The sequence below is a fragment of the Trachypithecus francoisi genome, unplaced genomic scaffold (assembly GCF_009764315.1).
Source record: "Trachypithecus francoisi isolate TF-2019V2 unplaced genomic scaffold, Tfra_2.0 Lachesis_group9, whole genome shotgun sequence".
Classification (NCBI taxonomy): Eukaryota; Metazoa; Chordata; class Mammalia; order Primates; family Cercopithecidae; genus Trachypithecus; species Trachypithecus francoisi.
The window spans coordinates 55,666,145-55,688,061 of record NW_022681474.1 but is presented as its reverse complement, the minus strand read 5'-3'; the positions used below and the strand labels follow the sequence as shown (position 1 = coordinate 55,688,061).

Below are 21,917 nucleotides of genomic sequence, written 5' to 3'. Positions count from 1 at the left end.
ACTTTAAGAATAAAAAGTAGATGTTAAAAATGAAAACACTAACAGAAATAAAGAATGCCTTTGATTCGTCATCTGCAGACTGGATGTGGTGAGAAAAGAATCGGGAAGTTTGAAAAATGGCAACAGAAACTTCCTAGGAGAGGCACAGTGGTATGCACTTGTAGTCCCAACTACTTGAAAGGCTGAGGCACAAGGATTATTTGAGTCTAGGAATTTGAGTCCAGCCTGGCCAACACAGGGAAATCCCATCTCAAAATAAATAAATAAAAGAAACAAAGAAAAGAAAATAAACTTGGCAAAATGGACTGTTAAGAGAAAAAAGAACACACAAAAACAACATCTATTAACTGTGGGACAATTTCAAAAGTTGTAGCAATTTCAAAAGGTGCTACTAGAATATCAGAAGAAAAAATGAGACAGAAGAAATAGTTAAATAATGGCCCGATTTTCCAAAATTAATGAAACATACCAAACCGCAGATCCAAGAAGCTCAGAGAATACCAAACACAGTAACTACCAAAAAATCTACACCTTCAACATATTATATCAAACTGTAGAAAAGCAAAGACAAAGACAAAATCCTTAAATCAGGCAGAAAAGGGAAAAAAACACCTTACCTAAAGAGAAGCAAAGATAATTACTACAGGGGAGTTATCATCAGAAATCATGCAAATAAGAAAAGAGTGGAGTGAAATATTTAGTATTGAAAGAAAAAAAACACCAACTTAGAATTCTATACCCTGAAATATTATCCTTCAGAAATGAAGGAGAAATACTTTTTCAGACAAACAAGAAACGTTAAAATCTAGAGTTTTTTGCAAGAAACCTTAAAAGACATTATTCACAGAAAAAATGATGTAGGTTAGAAACTAAGATCTACATAAAGAAAGCAAGAGGGCTGAGCATGGTAGAATTTGTTGCCAGTGGATCCATATTGCAAGAAATGTTAAAAGACATTATTCACAGAAAACAGGATGTAGGTCAGAAACTCAGATCTACATAAACAAAGGAAGAGGGCTGGGCATGGTGGCTCATGTCTGTAATCCCAGCTTTTTGGAAGGCTGAGGCAGGAGGATCGCTCTGCTAAGCACTTCACCTTTAACTCATTTAATCCTGAGAACAACCCTTTGAGATAAACACTATTATTCTTCCATTTTAGACTGAGACACCTAAGATAAAGAGAGGTTAAGTAATTTGGGCAGCCAGTAATCTGAAGCCGAGCAGCAAGGCTTCGGCACTCCAGTTCCCTTTTTCGAGGCCCACTGCAAGTCCCTGAGCAGGCCCTGCTCCTCCCTTGCTGTAGCCTCCTTGTTCCTACAGCAGCACACTCCTTCAGCCCTTTCTCCACTAGCCCCTCCATCCTCCCCACTCTCCCCACCAGGCTCTAGTTCTCAACTCACCAAAAACTTCCCCTAAAGGAAAAGCAGTCTGGCAGAATAATCATTTTCCCGGCAGGACAAACTCAAGCAGCCTCACCTCTGCCCTCCGTATTCCATATCCCTCTAACTTGGAGAGTCTGACTCACACTGTGTGACCCCCAATGTCTTCCAGGGTATAAAGATCACCCAGAAAGGGCTTAAAATGTATTTTTCGGCTGGGTGCGGTGGCTCATGCCTGTAATCCCAACACTTTGGGAGGCCAAGGCAGGTGGATCACCTGAGGTCAGGAGTTCAAGACCAGCCTGGTCAACATGGTGAAACCCCATCTCTACTAAAAGTACAACATTAGTTGGGCATGGTGGCACATGCCTGTAATCCCAGCTACTCGGGAGGCTGAGGCAGGAGAATCATTTGAACCCAGGAGGCAGAGGTTGTGGTGAGTAGAGACTGTGCCATTGCACTCCAGTCTGGGCAACAAGAGCAAAACTCTGTGTCAGAGAAAAAAAAAAAAAAAGAAAACTATGTTCTCTCTCTGCCATGTGAAGATGCAGTGAAAATGCAGTGGGCAAGCCTAGAGGAGAGCCCCCACCAGAACCTGCCCATGCTGGTACCCTGATATTCAGCCTTCAGACAGAAATAAATTTCTGTTGTTTAAGCCACCAGTCTGTGGTATTTTGTTATGACAGCTCCAGGAGACTAAGATAGTAGGGTATTTTACATATTACCTTACTTAATTTCCTAATATCTGTATTTGTTCATAAACATCTAAACTTAGATTCAATTGTCTAATAACCACAAAGCCACTGCTTTTGTCCCCACAATGTCTCCTCCTACAGAGGACAAGGAATCTATAACTTGGCTCTGGTTCTGACTCGTGGAAACTAAATATTTCCCCTTGGATGAGTTATTAATCTCCTCTAAACCCAAGTTGACTCTTCTGACATAAAAAGATTGAAACAGAATTCTCTCTAAAGTGCTTTTGCTGCATAGAGGTTATTTAAAATTCATGAACGAGATAAAAAATACAGAGATAATTTACAATACAAGAGGATTTCATCTTCATGCTCGGTATCCTCTAAACTATGATATAAATTGCAAAGCAAAACAAAGTCAAAATAGACTATTATGACTCTAGACCTCACCAAATCATTTAGGGCAGACAAAAGCTTCAAGAGCCATTACTGAATGTGCTGATGTGGTCACTGGACTCGGCCAGCCACTTACTTCAGTAGGATGTCTCCTGGGGCTAGAGAAATAGCAAATATTCAGGAGCTCACGTATCAGAATCCTTGACCTCACGAAAATGAAACATTCTAACCCTCCTCATCCTTCTACAATTCTGAACTTAAACCAGCTGGAGGGCAACCCTAGTCACTACCTTTATATTACAAGCAAGTTCCAGCTGGTTTCATCAACAAAGATCCATTTACTGTTATATGGAACAATTTAATTTTCTACTTAAAACTGGATTTTTAACAACTACAAATGGCAAACATTACTTATTGCAGAAATCTGCAAAATGAAAAGAAAAAGACTAATTTTAATTTTTAATGTTTAAAAAGTGCACTTTTAGGCACTTTTTGCAAATATACAAACCACAAAAGAGACGTTACACATTATTCAGCACCCCTGCTATACTAAGGGAACTTTGAATGTATATAAATGTAAGCCAAAAACTCTTTTCGGAAAACCTCCGCATTAAAAAAAAAAAAAAAAAAAAAAAAAGCGTGGTTGCAAAGCAGTGTAAAAAGGGAAATAAGATCCCTAGAAGGGAATATAATTACTATTTCCCATTAAAAGTAAAATATAAAGTAACATTAAAAGTAACCATAAAATAGTTAAGGCAGAATTTGCATGTCACCATAACCTGCTGAAAGTTACTCTAAAATATTATTTCACACCACAGCATGATGCCAGGGATTTGCTTCCAAAGAATCTGGTGAACACAGCAACGGGTACAAAATAGTTCATAAGCTGATAAATGTCGGAGAGAGGGAGTAGAAGGGGGTTCAGTATCTTATTCTTTCTAACATCATATATGTTTGAAATTGTCTCCATTAAAATACTTTAAAAATTACTAGACATTATTGATGAACAAATTTAATTTTCATATCCTAAAAACAAAGAAAGATGAGTACCTTCCAATCTTCGAATTTTTGCTTTCACAGAAATAATAGTTTCAAAAGGTGAAACTCTCAGCTCAAAACATGTTCCAGTTAATGTTTCAATGAAGAGCTCCATGGTATCATAGAAATGAAGTCTGTAGTAATATGGTCCCATGTTATCATCATTGAAGAATGGAGGCTCTTTTCTGTTATCCATTACTTTGACTTTTCTAGTTCTTCTAAAATATGTCGTAGGCAACTGTATTCCAGTTCTAGCCAAATCAGGTTTGAAGACTGGTAATATATATTGTTGTTCATGTTTTGAGTTTTGTACCTAAAAAAACAAGAATTTTTTTAACAAGCCTATCTGAAAGTCGTATTTGTCCATAAAGATTTTTCATGTACCTGTGGTCCATATCAATCTTCCAGACAGCCCCAGAATTCACTTTAGTGCTTTTAACTATGTCTAATCCTGAACTTTTCACATTTGTCTCCGAAATCACTCTCCTATCTAGACCATAAGATTATTAAGAATAGGTATATTTTTTATATTATAATGTACCATACGAGAGCTCAGCACAGTTACCTATATATATAGTACATGCTCAACAAATACTTTCGTTGTTAAATGATACATAAACCAAACTCAACAAACACATCAGTACATTTTTGCAAGGCTTTGAAAAATTTATTCATATCCTTTTCTAAAACATACAAATTATGTCTTCTATACCATACAAAGCAGAACTTCACAACCATTGTACATTTGACTTTTTTTTTTTTTTGACAGAGTCTCGCTCTGTCACCAGGTTGGAGTGCAGTGGCACAATCTTGGCTCACTGCAACCTCCGCCTCCCGGGTTCAAGCAATTCTCCTGCCTCAGCCTCCCAAGTAGCTGGAATTACAGGCACCTACCACCATGCCCAGAAGATTTTTGTATTTTTAGTAGAAACAAGGTTTCACCATGTTGGCCAGGATGATCTCTTGACCTCATGATCCACCCACCTCAGCCTCCCAAAGTGCTGGGATTACAGGCGTGAGCCACCGTGCCCAGTCATTTAACATATATATGTGCGTGTGTGTGTGTGTGTGCGTATACATATATTTATATATATATATATATATATTTTTTTTTTTTTTTTGAGGCAGGGTCTTGCTCTGTTGCCCTGAGCTGGAATGCAGTGGCAATGATTAAGCTCACTGCAACCTCAACCTCCTGGGCTCAAGCGATCCTCCCACCCAGCCTCCAAAGCAGCTGGGACTAGAGGCATGCACCATCATACCCGGCTAATTTTTTTGTATTTGTTGTAGAGACAGGGTATCTCTATGTTGCACAGGCTGGTCTCAAACTGCTGGGCTCAAGCAATCCTCCTGCTTAGGCCTCCCAAAGTGCTGGGATTACAGGCATGAGCCACCATGCCTACTCCTGTTGTATATTTGAATCATACTAGATAACAGGAATGCCAACCATCATAATAGGTTGCTTAAAAATAGTACTCACTAGGCCGGGTGCTGTGGCTCACGCTTGTAATCCCAGCACTTTGGGAAGCCAAGAGGGAGGATCACGAGGTCAGGAGATTGAGACCATCCTGGCTAACACGGTGAGACCCCATCTCTACTAAAAATACAAAAAAAATTAGCCGGGTGTGGCGGCACGCATCTGTAGTCCCAGCTACTCGGGAGAGGCAGGAGAATGCCATGAACCTGGGAGGCAGCGCTTGCAGTGAGCCGAAATCATGCCACAGCACCCCAGCCTGGGCGACAGAGCAAGACTCCGTCTCAAAAAAATAAAGTAGTACTCACTAAATCATCAACAGTTTCCAGAGGATATCATAGCATTAAGATGACATTAAAATTGGTAATAAATATTAGACAATCTCTGCTCACATACATACAATGGCTAATGAGTATGAGTGGTAAGCTCAACAAATAGTAGTAGTAAACTAAATGACAAGTACAGAACTAGGAGCACAAAATTATCAAATTGCTATTGCTATTAATTGTGAAAATTCTATACAGGAGGGCCTTGAACTTAAACTAGGACAAATGATACACATCTTTCTGGTGAGGAGAGTAAGCCTTTTTAAAAATAGCTCTATTGAGAGCCAGGCACAGTGGCTCACACCTGTAGTCCCAGCACTTTGGATGGCTGAGGTGGGCGGATCACCTGAGGTCAGCAGTTTGAGACCAGCCTGGCCAAAATGGCAAAATCCCGTCTCTACTAAAAAAATACAAAAATTAGCCGGGCATGGTGGTGCATGCCTGTAGTCCCAGCTATTCGGGAGGCTGAGGCAGGAGAATCGCTTGAGTCCAGAAGGCAGAGGTTGCAGTGAGCTGAGATTGCGCCACTGTGCTCCAACCTGAGCAATGGAGCAAGACTCCATCTTAAAAAAAAAAAAGAAGCTTTATTGAAATGTAATTCACATGCCATAAAAGTCACTCATTTAAAGTCTAAAATTCAATGGTTTTTATTATATACACAGAGTTGTGCAACCATCACCATATTCGCTTTAAAAAATGTTCATCACCTCTAAAAGGAACCCCATACCCTGTAACCATCACTCCCAAATTCCCCCAGTTCCCCACTCAACCCTGCGCAACCACTAATCTACTTTCTATCTCCAAAATGGTCTATTCCGGACATTTCACATAAATAGAATCACATATGACTTTCTGTGACTGGTTTCTTTCACTTAGTATAATGTTTTCAAAGTTCATCATGTTCTAAGATACATCAGTACTTCGCTCCTTTTTACTATTGAATAATAGTCCCTTGTAGCAATACATCTCATGTTGTTTATCCATCCATCAGTTGATGAGCATTTGAGTTGTTTCCAATTTGGGGCTGTTACACATAATGCTAAGATGAACATTCAACTGCAAGTTTTTGTGTAAACATAAGTTTTCCTTCCTCTTTGAAGTAGCTTTGCTGGGTTATGTGGTAACTCTTATGTTTAGCACTTTGTGGAACTACCAAACTGTTTTCTAAATGGTATGGATCATTTTAGAGTCCCACCAACAATGAATGAGGGTGCCAATTTCTCCACACCCTTGCCAATACTTCTTTCTGTCTTTCTGATTAAAGCTATCCTAGTGGGTGTGAAGTAGTATCTCACTGTGTCTGTGATTTCCATTTCTTTAAAAACTAATTATATTGTACATCTTTTTTATGTGATTATTGGCCATTTGCATACATTCTTTGGAGAAATGCCTATTCATATATTTTGTCTATTTTTAATTGGATTTTTTATTGGGTTGTATGATATTGTATTGATATGTATGTATGTTACATATTCTAGACAAAAACACTTAACAGATATATGAATGGCAAATATTTTCTCTCATTTTGTGGGTTGTCTTTTGATAGTATCTTCCGAAACACCAAAGTTTTTAATTTTGTTAAAGTCTAATTTGGCTATTTTTCTTTTATCATACTTAAAAAGCTTGGCCTAACCCAAGGTAATAAGGATTGACTTATGTATTTTTCTAAGAATTGTACAGTTTTAGCTCTTATATTTAGGTCTATTGTCTAACTTCAATTTAGTTTTGTGTATGGTGTGAGGTAGGGTCTAACTTTATTCTTTTGCATGTGGATAACCAGTTGTTCCAGTATTACTTGTCAGAACAACCATTTGTTCCCAACTGAATTGTCTTGGATCCTTGTTAAAAACCAATTTATTGTCAATGTGAAGGTTTATTTCCAGACTCTTTATTCTGTTGATCTACCTATGCCAGTACCACCGTATCTTAATTACTGTAACTTTGTAGTAAGTTCTGAAATCAGGAAGTGTGAGGCCTCCAATTTGCTTCTCTTTTTAGATTGTTGGCTATTCTGGGCTCCTTGAATTGCCATATGAATTTTAAGTATGCCCATTTTGCAAAAATGTCAGCTGGGATTTTGACAGCGATTGTATCAAGTCTATAGATTTGGAGAGTATTGCAATCTTAATACTAAGTCTTCTAATTCATAAATACGTACTATTTTTCAGTTTATATCTAATTTATTTCAACAATGTTATAATTTTTAAAGCACAAGTTTTGTTCTCTTTTATTAAATTTATTCCTAAGTATTTTATTCCTTTAAATGCTACTATAAATGGAATCACTGTCTTATTTACAGATTGCTCATTGCTGGTATATAGAAACACAACTGATTTTAATATCTTGATCTTGTACACTGCAACTATGCTGAACTATTTATTTAGTTCATTTAGTTACTAAACAAATGCTCTCTATAAAAGCTCTATATACAAGATCACGTCATTTACATATAGAGTTTTACTTCTCCCTTTCTAAACTTTCTGTTCTTTTCTTTTTTTTTTTTTTTTTTTTTTGGTGGGGGACAGTCTCACTCCATTGGCCAGGCTGAAGTGAAATGGCATGATCTTGGCTCACTACAACCTCTGCCTCCCAGGTTCAAGAGATTTGCCTGTCTCAGTCTCCCAAATAGGTGGGATTACAGGCACCTGCCATCACACTGGGCAAATTTTTGTATTTTTAGTAGAGACGGGGTTTCACCAAGTTGGATAGGTTGGTCTCGAACTCCTGACCTCAGGTGACTCACCTGCCTCGGCCTCCCAAAGTGCTGGGATTACAGGCCTGAGCCACCGCACTGGGCTTATTTCCCTTTCTTGCCTAATTGCCCTGCTCTAGACCCTTCAGTACAAGATTGAATAAAAGTGGTGAGACTGAATATCCTTGTCTTATTCTTGATTGTAGAAGGAAAGCATTGAGTCTTTAGGTAAAATGTTAACTGTGAGGTTTTCATAGATTACCATTATAAGGTTGATAAGTTTCCCTTCTATTCCTGCTTTAGGTGGGTTTTCTTTTTAATCATGAAGGGGTGTGAACTGTGTCAAACACTTTTTTCATTGTCTATTGAAATAATCATTTGGTTTTCTTTCCTTTTTATTCACATATTACACTAATTTTTATGTGTCAAATCAATCTTGCATTACTGGGATAAATCCCATTTGTACATGGTATGTAATCCTTTACATATGTTAATGGATTTGGTCTGAAAGCATTTTCTCAGGATTTCTGTGTCTATATCATAAGAGATGATGATCTGTAGTTTTCGTTATGTCTGTCTGGACTTGGTATCAGGGTAATACCAGCCATAAGAGTTGGGAAGTGTTTCCAAAACAGGTAAAATTTTTTTTTTTTTTTTTTGAGACGGAGTCTTGCTCTGTTGCCCAGGCTGGAGTGCAGTGGCACGATCTCGATTCACTGCAAGCTCTGCCCCCTGGGTTCACGCCATTCGCCTCAGCCTCCCGTGTAGCTGGGACTACAGGTGCCCACCACCACGCCCGGCTAATTTTTTTTTTTTTTGTATTTTTAGTAGAGACATGGTTTCACCGTGTTAGCCAGGATGGTCTCGATCTCCTGACCTCGTGATCCGCCCATCTCGGCCTCCCAAAGTACTGGGATTACAGGCGTGAGCCACTGCGCACGCCCAAAACGGGTAAATTTTTAAATGTATTTCAGGACAGGTAAAGCCTGAGAGTAGGAGAAGAATATCAGTAAGTAAATCTAGGTAAACAGAAAGTGAACACTGTGAAAGTGCAAGAGTCATAGAAATGTGTCATACACACATTTTTTGCATTTTTTTCTACCAAAGGATATGAGATATCACTGAACTCACTACAATTTTCATATAAGCATGTTTAAAGAAGCAGATATTTTTAAAGATTGTGGTTTGGTTAGTAATCTCCACTTCATAAGCATGATATTCCGGAGGCATCTGAAATCTGTATGTGCCACAAACATCTGAAATCCAACATACTCAAAACTTATCATTTTTCCCACAAACCTCCTGCTTTACTGTAGTCCCCATCTTGGTAAAGAGTACCACGTTTCATGCTGTCACTCAAAATGATCTGTCAATCATTTTGGATTTTCTTCCAACCCCACGAGACCTAGAAAGGCCCAATTCTACATAATATGACTTCTTTATATTGTTCTTTTTTTTTTTTTTTTTTTTTGAGACAGAGTCTCCCTCTGTCACCCAGGGTAAAGTACAGTGGCATGATCTCAACTCACTGCAACCTCCATCTCCCGGGTTCAAGTGATTCTCCTGCCTCAGTCTCCCAAGTAAGCTAGGACTACAGGTGCACGCCACCACACCAAGCTAATTTTTGTATTTTTAGTAGAGACAGGATTTCACCATATTGGTCAGGCTGGTCTCGAACTCCTGACCTCGTGATCCGCTGCCTCCCAAAGTGCTGGGATTACAGGTGTGGGCCACCGCATCCAGCCAACTTTTTTTTTTTGAGACACAGTCTTGCTCTGTCGCCCAGGCGTGAGCCGCCGCGCCCAGCCCCCAAGTTCTTTTAAACCAGATCTTTGTGAAATCAGAGTGAGAACTCATTCATTACCACAGGGACAGCACCAAGACATTCATGAAGATCCACCCCCATGATCCAAACGCCTCCCACTAGGCCCACCTCCAACACTGGGGGTCACATTTCAACATGAGATTTGGAGGGGACAAAACACCCAAGCCATGTCATGCTCCAAAAGTTTGTTTAGAGGGATGTTGGCTTTTACAGGAATCCCATTCTGATCCACTCCAAATGAAGTCCACCAACGTTTATCCAACTCATAACATACATGCACATACAGGAATCTACTATGAGTTTTTATAACACTAATAGGAAATACAATTAATTAATTTGGGATTTTTGAATTGCATTTTACAGACTGTTAATGATCCTAAAAGAGATGGAGTTACAGAAAAGAAAGTTGTTGCTTGTAGCACAGCTTTTTTTTTTTTTTCTTTTTTTTTTCGAGATGGGAGTCTGGCTCTGTTGCCAGGCTGGAGTGCAGTGGCACCATCTCGGCTCACTTCAACCTCCGCATCCCAGGTTCAAGTGATTCTCCTGCCTCAGTCTCCTGAGTAGCTGGGACTACAGGCACACATCACCACGCCCAGCTAATTTTTGTATTTTTAGTAGAGACAGGGTTTCTCCACGTTGGCCAGGATGGTCTTGATCTCTTAACCTCGTGATTCGCCTGCACTGGCGCCCCAAAGTGCTGGGATTACAGGCGTGAGCCACCATGCCTCGCCTGCACAGCTCTTGAGTGTTGTTACACATGTTTCAAAATGATGGGTAATAAATAGAGTAACACAAAGTACCAGGCCAATAATACTGTTGGTGATAGTGGTAAAGGGTCATTGCTCTTAAATAAAAGCTAAATTAAAAAGCTGCATTGCTTATATATGACTTTGTATGGAGCTCTCTAACCTTAATCCTCTTTCTTTCACTCATTTAAGCAACTGCTTTTATAATTTTGGATAACATGAATTATTAAAAACATACTTATGCTATATCAAATAAGAGTGTACTATAGAGTTGCCAGTGTGTGTATCCCCGAAGCCAACAGTACTCCTACCTACATAGTTGCAGCTCTAGCAACAGAAGTCAGGTGTCAGGACTGCAAAATGAACATGACAGAAATAAAGACATGAGTGACTATGCCTGCCCAAGGAATTCAGAGTGTTTCCTTCACCACAGTGTTCTTCCATAGTGAGACCCTGAAAATAATAGGCTGAGGGAGGGTAGAAGGTAACAAACATAATTGGAAGTTCTTCATCTATAATGAGAATGGATAATGTAACTACAAGCCAGAAGAAAAAGAACAACCCCGAATAGCATTAATTGTGCTGGAACTTCCACTGTAAGTCTGGGTCCAGTCAGTGGGGTAATTTCCAATATCCCAAAAGAACCAAGGCTGATAACCAAAAGCAAAAATGCTTCCCTCTAAATAGTTATGCTTCTCCTCAGGAGTAGAAATCACTGTAGCAGAGGACAAAATGAGGCCATGAAATCTGGTTAAGCCAGACTGGATGCCTAGAGGGTAGCTGAGGCGCAAATGGAAGCTGCAGCAGGTCAAAGACCCAGCCAGTACTAAAAGCGAGGTCCATGAATGGCTTCTTGAAATGGTGTGTGGTCATGCTTAGCTGAGTATACTGTGGGACTCGTGATCTTGGAAAATGAGGGGGCAATGAAGACTTCAAGATGGGATGGAAAAACAGCTAAAAAAAAACAAAAACAAAAAAGAAGGGGAACAGGAAACAAAGAAAACAGAAAAAAAGCTGGCCACGGTGTCTCATGCCTATAATCCCAGCAATTCAGGAGGTCAAGGTGGGAGAATCACTTGAGGCAAGAAGGTTGAAACCAGCCTGGGCAACATAGCGAGACCCTTGTTTCTACAACATTAAAAAAAAAAAAATTAGCTGGGTATGATGGCACACACCTGTAGTCCCAGCTATTCAGGAGGGTATGGTGGGAGGATCACTGGAGCCCTGGAGTTCCAAGCTTGAGCAAGCTATGATTATGCCACTGCACTCCAGCCTGGGCAACACAGACAGACACTGTCTCAAAAAAAAAAAAAAATTGGGGGCAGGTAGAGAAAAAAGTACTTCCAGAATTTTTATAATTATATATCTAGCTATTAAGAGTAACGACACCAAAAAGATTTCTAAATCAATTCCTGGTTTGTTCCAAGATGGCGGAATAGAACAGCTCCGGTCTGCAGCTCCCAGCGTGATCAATGCAGAAAACAGGTGGTTTCTGCATTTCCAACTGAGGTACCTGGTTCATCTTATTAGGACTGGTTGGACAGTGGGTACAGCCCACAGAGGGCGAGCCAAAACAGGGTGGGGCGTTACCTCACCTGGGAAGAGCCAGGGGTCAGGGGATTTCCCTTTCTTCCTAGCCAAGGGAAGCTGTGACAGACGGTACCTGGAAAAACGCAACACTCCCGCTCAAACACTGTGGTTTTTCCAAAGTCTTAGCAACCAGCAGACCAGGAGATTATATCCCGCACCTGGCTCAGTGGGTCCCATGCCCATGGAGCCTTGCTCACTGCTAGCACAGCAGTCTGCGATTGACCTGCAAGGCAGCAGCCCGGCAGGGAGGGGGTGTCTGCCATTGCTGAGGCTTGAGTAGGTAAACAAAGCAGCTGGGAAGCTCGAACTGGGCAGAGCCCACCGCAGGGCTACAGTGCTTGCTGCCTCTATAGACTCCACCTCTGGGAGTAGGGCATAGCTGAACAAAAGGCAGCAGAAACTTCTGTAGACTTAAACAACACTGTCTGACAGCTCGAAGAAAGCAGTGGTTCTCCCAGCACAGTGCCTGAGCTCTGAGAACGGACAGACTGCCGCCTCAAGTGGGTCCCTGACTGCCATGTAGACTAACTGGAAGACACCTCCCAGTAGGGGCCGACTGACACCTCATACAGGCAGGTGCCCCTCTGGGACAAAGCTTCCAGAGGAAGGATCAGGCAGCAATATTTGCAGTTCTGCAGCCTCCACTGGTAATACCCAGGAAAACAAGGTCTGGAGTGGAACTCCAGCAAACTCCAATAGACCTGCAGGTAAGGGACCTAACTGTTAGAAGGAAAACTAACAAACAGAAAGGAATAGCATCAACATCAACAAAAAGGACATCCACACCAAAACCCCTTTTGTAGGTCACCAACATCAAAAACCAAAGGTAGATAAAACCACAAAGATGAGGAGAAACCAGAGCAGAAAACCCAAAAATTCTTTTTTTTTTTTTTTAATTATACTTTAAGTTCTAGGGTACATGTGCATAACGTGCAGGTTTGTTACATATGTATACTTATGCCATGTTGGTGTGCTGCACCCATCAACTCGTCAGCACCCATCAATTCATCATTTATATCATGTATACCTCCCCAATGCAATCCCTCCCTCCTCCCCCCTCCCCATGATAGGCCCCAGTGTGTGATGTTCCCCTTCCCGAGTCTGAGTGATCTCATTGTTCAGTTCCCACCTATGAGTGAGAACATGAGGTGTTTGGTTTTCTCTTCTTGTGATAGTTTGCTAAGAATGATGGTTATGTGGCACATATACACCATGGAATACTATGCAGCCATAAAAAAGGATGAGTTTGCGTCCTTTGTAGGGACATGGATGCAGCTGGAAACCATCATTCTTAGAAAACCCGAAAATTCTAAAAACCAGAGCATCTCTTCTCCTCCAAAGGATCGCAGCTCCTCGCCAGCAATGGCACAAAGGTGGATGGAGACTAACTTTGATGAGATGACAGAAGTAGGCTTCAGAAGGCCGGTAATAACAAACTTCTCCAAGCTAAAGGAGGATGTTCGAACCCATCACAAGAAAGCTAAAAACCTTGAAAAAAGATTAGACGGATGGCTAACTAGAATAAATAGTGTAGAGAAGACCTTAAATGACCTGATGGAGCTGAAAACCATGGCACGAGAACTATGTGACATATGCACAAGCTTCAATAGCCAATTCGATCAAGTGGAAGAAAGGGTATCAGTGATTGAAGATCAAATGAATGAAATAAAGCAAGAAGAGAAGTTTAGGGAAAAAAAGAGTAAAAAGAAATGAACAAAGCCTCCAACAAATATGGGACTATGTGAAAAGACCAAATCTACATTTGATTGGTATACCTAAAAGTGATGGGGAGAATGAAAATAAGTTGGAAAACACTCTTCAGTATATTATCCAGGAGAACTTCCCCAAACTAGCAAGGCAGGCCATAATTCAAATTCAGGAAATACAGAGAACACCACAAAGATACTCCTCAAGAAGAGCAACCCCCAGACACATAATTGTCAGATTCACCAAGGCTGAAATGAAGGAAAAAATGTTAAGGGCAGTCAGAGAGAAAGGTTGGGTTACCCACAAAGGGAAGCCCATCAGACTAACAGTAGATCTCTCAGCAGAAACTTCAAGCCAGAAGAGAGTGGGGGCCAATATTCAACATTCTTAAAGAAAAGATTTTTCAACTCAGAATTTCATATCCAGCCAAACTAAGCTTCATAAGTGAAGGAGAAATAAAATCATTTACAGACAAGCAAATGCTGAGATTTTCTCACCACCAGACCTGCCTTGTAAGAGCTCCTGAAGGGAAGCAGATGGAAAGGAACAACTGGTACCAGACACTGAAAAAACATGCCAAATGGTAAAGACCATTGATGCTATGAAGAAACTGCGACAATTAACAGGCAAAATAACCAGCTAACATCATAATGACAGGATCAAATTCACACATAACAATATTAACCTTACATATAAATGGGCTAAATGCCCCAATTAAAAGACACAGACTGGCAAATTGGATAAAGAGTCAAGACTCATCAGTGTGCTGTATTTGGGAGACCTATCTCACGTGCAAAGACACACAAAGGCTCAAAATAAAGGGATGGAAGAAGATCTACCAAGCAAATAGAAAGCAAAAAAGGCAGGGGTTGCAATCCTAGTCTCTGATAAAAACAGACTTTAAACCAACAAAGATCAAAAGAGACAAAGAAGGCCATTACATAATGGTAAAGGGATCAATTCAACAAGAGCTAACTATCCTACCTATATATGCACCCAATACAGGAGCACCCAGATTCATAAAGCAAGTCCTTAGAGACCTACAAAGAGACTTAGACTCCCATACAATAATAATGGGAGACTTTAACACTTCACTGTTGGCATTAGACAGATCAATAAGACAGAAGGTTAACAAGGATATCCAGGACTTGAACTCAGCTCTGCACCAAGCAGACCTAATAGACATCTATAGAACTCTCCACCCCAAATCAACAGAATATACATTCTTCTCAGCACCACATGGCACTTATTCCAAAGCTGACCACATAGTTGGAAGTAAAGCACTCCTTAGCAAATGTAAAAGAACAGAAATTATAACAAACTGTCTCTCAGACCACAGTGCAATCAAATTAGAACTCAGGATTAAGAAACTCACTCAAAACTGCACAACTACATGGAAACTGAACAACCTGCTCCTGAATGACTACTGTGTAAATAATGAAATAAAGGCAGAAATAAAGATGTTATTTGAAACCCATGAGAACAAAGACACAACATACCAGAATATGTGGGACACATTTAAAGCAATGTATACAGGGAAATTTATAGCACTAAATGCCCACAAGAGAAAGCAGGAAAGATCTAAAATCGACACCCTAACATCAAAATTAAAAGAACTAGAGAAGCAAGAGTAAACACATTCAAAAGCTAGCAGGAGGCAAGAAATAACTAAGATCAGAGCAGAACTGAAGGATACAGAGACACAAAAAACCCTTCAAAAAATCAGTGAATCCAGGAGCTGGTTTTTTGAAAAGATCAACAAAATTGATAGACTACTAGCAAGACTAATAAGAAAAGAGAGAAGAATCAAATAGACTCAATAAAAAAAGATAAAGGGGGTATCACCACCAATCCCACAGAAATACAAACTACCATCAGAGACTACTATAAATACCTCCACACAAAAAAACTAGAAAATCTAGAAGAAATGGATAAATTCCTGGACACATACACCCTCCCAAGACTAAACCAGGAGAAGTGGAATCTTTGAAAAGACCAGTAACAGGCTCTGAAATTGAGGGCAATAACTAATAGCCTACCAACAAAAAAAGTCCAGGACCAGATGGATTCACAGCTGAATTCTACCAGAGGTACAAGGAGGAGCTGGCACCATTCCTTCTGAAACTATTTCAATCAACAGAAAAAGAGGGAATCTTCCCTAACTCATTTTATGAGGCCAGCATCATCCTGATACCAAAGCCTGGCAGAGACACAACAAAAAAAGAGAATTTTAGACCAATATCCCTTATGAACATCGATGCGAAAATCCTCAATAAAATACTGGCAAACCGAATCCAGCAGCACATCCAAAAGCTTATCCACTATGATCAAGTCGGCTTCATCCCTGGGATGCAAGGCTGGTTCAACATATGCAAATCAATAAACATAATCCATCACACAAACAGAACCAACGACAAAAACCACGATTATCTTAATAGATGCAGAAAAGACCTTCTACAAAATCCAACAACCGTTCATGCTAAAAACTCTTAATAAACTAGGCATTGATGGAATGTATCTCAAAATAGTAAGAGCTATTTATGACAAACCCACAGCCAAAATCATACTGAATGGGCAAAAACTGGAAGCATTCCCTTTGAAAACTGGCACAAGACAGGGATGCCCTCTCTCACCACTCCTATTCAACATACAGTGTTCGAAGTTCTGACCAGGGCAATCAGGCAAGAGAAAGAAATAAAGGGTATTCAATTAGGAAAAGAGGAAGTCAAATTGTCCCTGTTTGCAGATGACATGGTTGTATATTTAGAAAACCCCATCATCTCAGCCCAAAATCTCCTTAAGCTGATAAGCAACTTCAGCAAAGTCTCAGGATACAAAATCAATGTGCAAAAAACACAACCAACCGATTTTTTTTTGTTTTGTTTTTTGAGATCGAGTTTCGCTTTTGTTGCCCAGGCTGAAGTGCAATGTTGTGATCTTGGCTCACCACAACCTCGGCCTCCCAGGTTCAAGCGATTCTCCAGCCTCAGCCTCCCTAGTAGCTGGGATTATAGGCATGTGCCACCATGCCCGGCCAATTTTTTTGTATTTTTAGTAGAGATGGGGTTTCTCCATGTTGGTCAGGCTGGTCTCGAACTCCCAAATTCAGATGATCCGCCTGCCTTGGCCTCTCAAAGTGCTGGGATTACAGGCACGAGCCACCGCACCCAGCCTACAACCATCTTTGGCAAACCTGATGAAAACAAGAAATGGGGAAAGGATTCCCTATTTAATAAACGGTGCTGGCAAAACTGGCTAGTCATATGTAGAAAGCTGAAACTGGATCCCTTTCTTACACCTTATAGAAAAATTAATTCAAGATTGATTAAAGACTTAAATGTTAGACCTGAAACTCTAAAAACCCTAGAGTAAAGTCTAGGCAATACCATTCAGGACATGGGCATGGGCAAGGACTTCATGACTAAAACACCAAAAACAATGGCAACAAAAGCCAAAAGAGACAAATGGGATCTAATTAAACTAAAGAGCTTCTGCACAGCAAAAGGAACTACCATCAGAGTGAACAGGCAACCTACAGAATGGGAGAAAATTTTTGCAATCTACTCATCTGACAAAGGGCTAATATCCAGAATCTACAAAGAACTTAAATTTTCAAGAAAAAAACAAACCACATCAAAAAGCGGGCAAAGGACAGGAACAGACACTTCTCAAAAGAAGACATTTATGCAGCCAACAGACACATGAAAAAATGCTCATCATCACTGGCAATCAGAGAAATGCAAATTAAAGCCACAATGAGATACAATCTCACACCAGTTAGAACGGCGATCATTAAAAAGTCAGGAAACAACAGATGCTGGAGAGGATGTGGAGAAATAGGAACACTTTTACACTGTTGGTGGGACTGTAGATTAGTTCGACCATTGTGGAAGACATTGTGGCGATTCCTCAAGGATCCAGAACTAGAAATACCGTTTGACCCAGCCATCCCATTACTGGGTATATACCCAAAGGATTATAAATCAAGCCACTATAAAGACACATGCACACGTATGTTTACTGCAGCACTATTCACAATAGCAAAGATTTGGAACCAACCCAAATGTCCATCAGTGATAGACTGGATTAAGAAAATGTGGCACATATACACCATGGAATACTAAAAAAAGGATGAATTCATGTCCTTTGCAGGGACATGAATGAGGCTGGAAACAATCATTCTCAGCAAACTATCACAAGGACAGAAAACCAAACACTGCATGTTCTCACTCAGTGGTGGGAACTGAACAATGAGAACACTCGGACACAGGGAGGGGAACATCACACAGGGGCCTGTCTGGGGAGGTGGACTGTGGGAGGGACAGCATTAGGAGAAATACCCAATGTAAACGATGAGGTAATCGATGCAGAAAACCAACATGGCACATGTATACCTATGTAACAAATCTGCACGCTGTGCACATGTACCCTAGAACTTAAAAAAAGAAAAGAAAAAAAGAAAAAATCAATTCCCAAAGCATTTCTCTCATCTCTTCTGAAAAAGTTCCAAAATTACAACTCCAAAGATGAAATGGAAGTTAAAAGTAAACAGGCAATAGCGCTGTTTTTCAGTAACTCAGAATTTGCTCCATCCTCTGCTCTAAAGCTTAGCTACAGAAGAGCAGTCACCTTTGAAATATTTTCCCAAACATAAAGATATCCAGAATGTGAAGCTGCCATTAAAACTGTGACACAGATCTTCATTTACTGATATGTGAAAACATCCCTAAAGTTCTAAATACGAGGTACAGAATCACATCAACCGCTTAATTTGTCTGTAGCCTAAGCTCAAGTACGGAGTGGATCTGCAAGCGGAATTGGGAAATATTTCAGAGCCAGCATCTCCTCGCGCCATACTGATACCTATACACTTGAGGCCGAGGCCACGGAGTCACCTGCGCAGCCGTTGCTCCTCCAAGACCAATCCGGGCTCCCCAGACCTACCGTCCTGAATCTGGAGCACAGCAGACCGCGTGACAACAGCGACTCGGAGATCAGCACCCGTCGGGAAAGCTGGGTACCCGCTGAAGCTGGCGTCACGCCCAAAGGAACAAAAGCCAGAGCGTGTGTCCTGGGCAAAGGCGACCCGCCGCTTCGGTCCCCGGGCAGCCGCGGCCGGCGTCAGGCCGCAAGGCGAGGGGCGGGGACCGGACGCTACCCGGCAGTGAGGCGCCAAGCGGCAACACCACTCCGGCCTTGCGCCATTCCGGCCCTACTACGGCCGGCGGCGGCAGCGCTGCTGGGCTCAGCGGCTCGCAGCCCGGGCACCCACTCTGTCGGCCGCTCGCTAGCTCAGCCTCACCCGCAGTCTTGTCCGCTGGCTCGCTCGCCCGCCCACAGGTCGACAGGGCCCAGCCACCCCACGAACAACTCCACGTAAGGCACTGACCGACAACGCTCCGCGACCGCCGCGCCCCGCCCCTTTGTGACACTACCTACCAATCGCTGGACGGCGCTCTCGCTACCCTCCAATCAGCGCTGGCGGGGCGGGCCTGGACCCGGACTTGGGCAGTTGCAGGGGCGCCAGGGCGCTGGGGCCTTCTTGGCATTCCCTGGAGGTTGTGGGTTACAAGGCCCGGATGTTGATCTTTTATTCCTAGCAACACCGCACCCCTGACTCTTGCCCACGCGGACGTCTTGAGGGCGGCCGCACGGCCTGCTGGGAACGGCGGGGTTGCCGGAGTGCTCTTCGTCAGACCCACCGGGGATCCTCTTCCAGGCGCCTGATTTGCTGGGAGTAGGTGATACAGGCAGATGCTGTCCAGTCGGTGGCCTCTCCAGAGCCAGGGGCACTCCTGGTGCGTTTGGGCCGGCCTGCCCTGAACAAATCCGCTTCGGGCTTCACCATCCCCTATTGTTTCTGGCCTCAATTGCGTCATCTGGAAAATGGGGGCATTACCGTGCTTGGTTGAAGACAAGGGTGAAAACAGATAACTTTCTGTAGTCCTCGTACAATTTACTGAGGACTGTAGGCCAGGCAATGGAGTAGGCACCCTGGGCCCAAATCCCAGCTTTGGGTAAGCCCAGCCAGGCCTCCTGCTCCAGTTTCCAAGCTAGTGAGCTGCGGCGTAAACAGTAACTGGCTTCAAGCCAACACCTGCCTTTCAACCTAACATGGGAGCCCACTGCCTCGTTCCGCCTACCGATTTTCCAACTCCGTGAACCTCCTTCACTAAGTGGGTTACTCAGCTGACAAAGAATGTCATCTCGCTCCCCGTGCGGGCTCACTCATCCTCGACTTCTGGCTCAGAGGAGCCGGTCTAATATGAAACTAAACACCTAAGCTGTGTCTCCTGTCCTCTCATTCTTCTGAGACCCTACCCACCAACTTATCTCCACAGAACTATTGAGCATACACTGGGGAAATATGGTGAGGCACTAAGCTTTGATTCACCAGTCTCGCTGCTGGTTCCTTCTGAAACTCTACATATGCTTAATGCTAAATAGATTGGAGCCCTTTGAGGACAGTTATGTTGGTAATAATCTTTGCCTTCCTGAGCCTAGAATAGGGCCTGTGAAGGAGACTTACTGAGTAAAAACCGTTCACACTGGAGAATTGACAGCATGGACTGTGGAGTCAGGCAGGTGTGTTTAAAGCCTTGGCTCTCAATACTGGAAGCTCCATTACCTAGCTAAGTCATCCATTCTTTACAACATCTTCATCATTATCATCTACCATTTTTCGAGTGCCAGATAGTTGACAAAGGTCTTTACATATTCTCTCCCAATCACAATCCTGCAAGGTTGGTATTGAAACCCCTTGTCTACAAAGAAGTAAATAAAAGCTAATTAAAGTAGAACAATTTGCCTATAATCAAACAGCGCTATGTCGGAAAGCCAGATTTAAATCTAGGGCACAATACAAAAATCCAAACTCGTTCCATTATTCCACATCGCTTCCAGATTTTAGCTTCATCTGTAAAATTAGTGTTACTACATAACCTATCTGATAGACCATGGAGACTGAATAAAACGGCATTAAAAGTTGTTACCATAGGAACTTTTTTTTTAGGTAAGTTCTCTCTCCCTTTCAAGCCTCTCAAAATAGTAGTTTGCGTATTTTCTAAACTTATTGTCTCCTGAATCCCCTGAAATCAATCCTACTGATTGATGAGTAGATTTAGTTGTTCCAAAAGAAAATCATCATATTTAACAAAGGCTGACTCTGACCCACACTGGGTCCTAGAGCAAGAAACTATGTGCGCAAATAACCTAAGGACAGAAGGAAGATGCATAAAATGAATAGGGGAAAGGAGTGGGCAACTAGCAAGTGCCCTCGTCTGTCATCATGTCATTCTCATAGCAGACTTGGGCAAATGATTGACCTGTGGGAGCTGTAAAAGATCTTGACTCTGGATATGAGTAATTCCTCATCTGATCTTACAGTACCCAAGGAAGTACTCAGTAGCTCCAGGATCGCTGAGACCAACCTGGGCTGCATACAAGGTTGTGCCGTGGTGACAGGCTGAATAGCAGCAAGACGACAGAGCACCAAAAAGCACAGACTAGAATGGGATCAGCAATCCAGGTGGCTGGTGGCTACTGCCTTTGTCGATGCAGATAAAGAACGTTTTCATTCCCACAGAGTTCAATGGGGCAGTGCTGCTCTAGAGGCTGACATTTCCATCCTCAGCACTTCCCCCTGCTATTACCTACATTCATTCTGCTACTTCCACAAGGCAAGAATGGAACAGGATGCCTTAGAGCAATGGTCAGCAAACTGTTTATGTAAAGGGGCAGGGCCAGGCATGGTGGCTTACACCTGTAATCCCAGCACTTTGGGACGCCAAGGTGGGTGGATCACGAGGTCAGGAGTTCAAGACCAACCTGGCCAACATGGTGAAACCTCGTCTCTACTACAAATACAAAAATTAGCTGGGTGTGGTGGCAGGCGCCTGTAATCCCAGCTACTTGGGAGGCTAAGGCAGGAGCATCGCTTGAAGCCGAGAAACAGAGGTTGCAGTGAGCTGAGATCACATGACTGCACTCCAGCCTAGGTGACAGGGCAAGACTCTGTCTCAAAAAAATAAATAAAATAAAAGGGTCAGATAG

General features: G+C 42.0%; 1 protein-coding gene across 10 annotated transcripts in view; it reads right to left on the bottom strand.

Moving 5' to 3' along the window:
• ZFAND4 (zinc finger AN1-type containing 4) overlaps positions 1 to 20,602 on the bottom strand; it is a 62,791-nt gene extending 42,189 nt beyond the window's left edge. For 2 of the 10 annotated variants that reach the window (XR_004436438.1, XM_033208567.1), the window contains exons 1-2: positions 18,761 to 20,602; positions 3,518 to 3,818 (exon numbers count right to left, since the gene is read on the bottom strand). Coding sequence is in view for 5 of the 10 variants with exons in the window: in XM_033208567.1 (XP_033064458.1) it covers positions 3,518 to 3,701 (184 nt within the window). In the remaining 5 variants the exon portion in view is untranslated. Of the gene's footprint in view, positions 1 to 3,517; positions 3,819 to 18,728 lie in introns of all 10 variants that reach the window. The other 8 variants (XM_033208566.1, XM_033208569.1, XM_033208562.1 and 5 more) reach the window with 7 other exon arrangements.
• Positions 20,603 to 21,917: the final 1,315 nt, after the last annotated feature.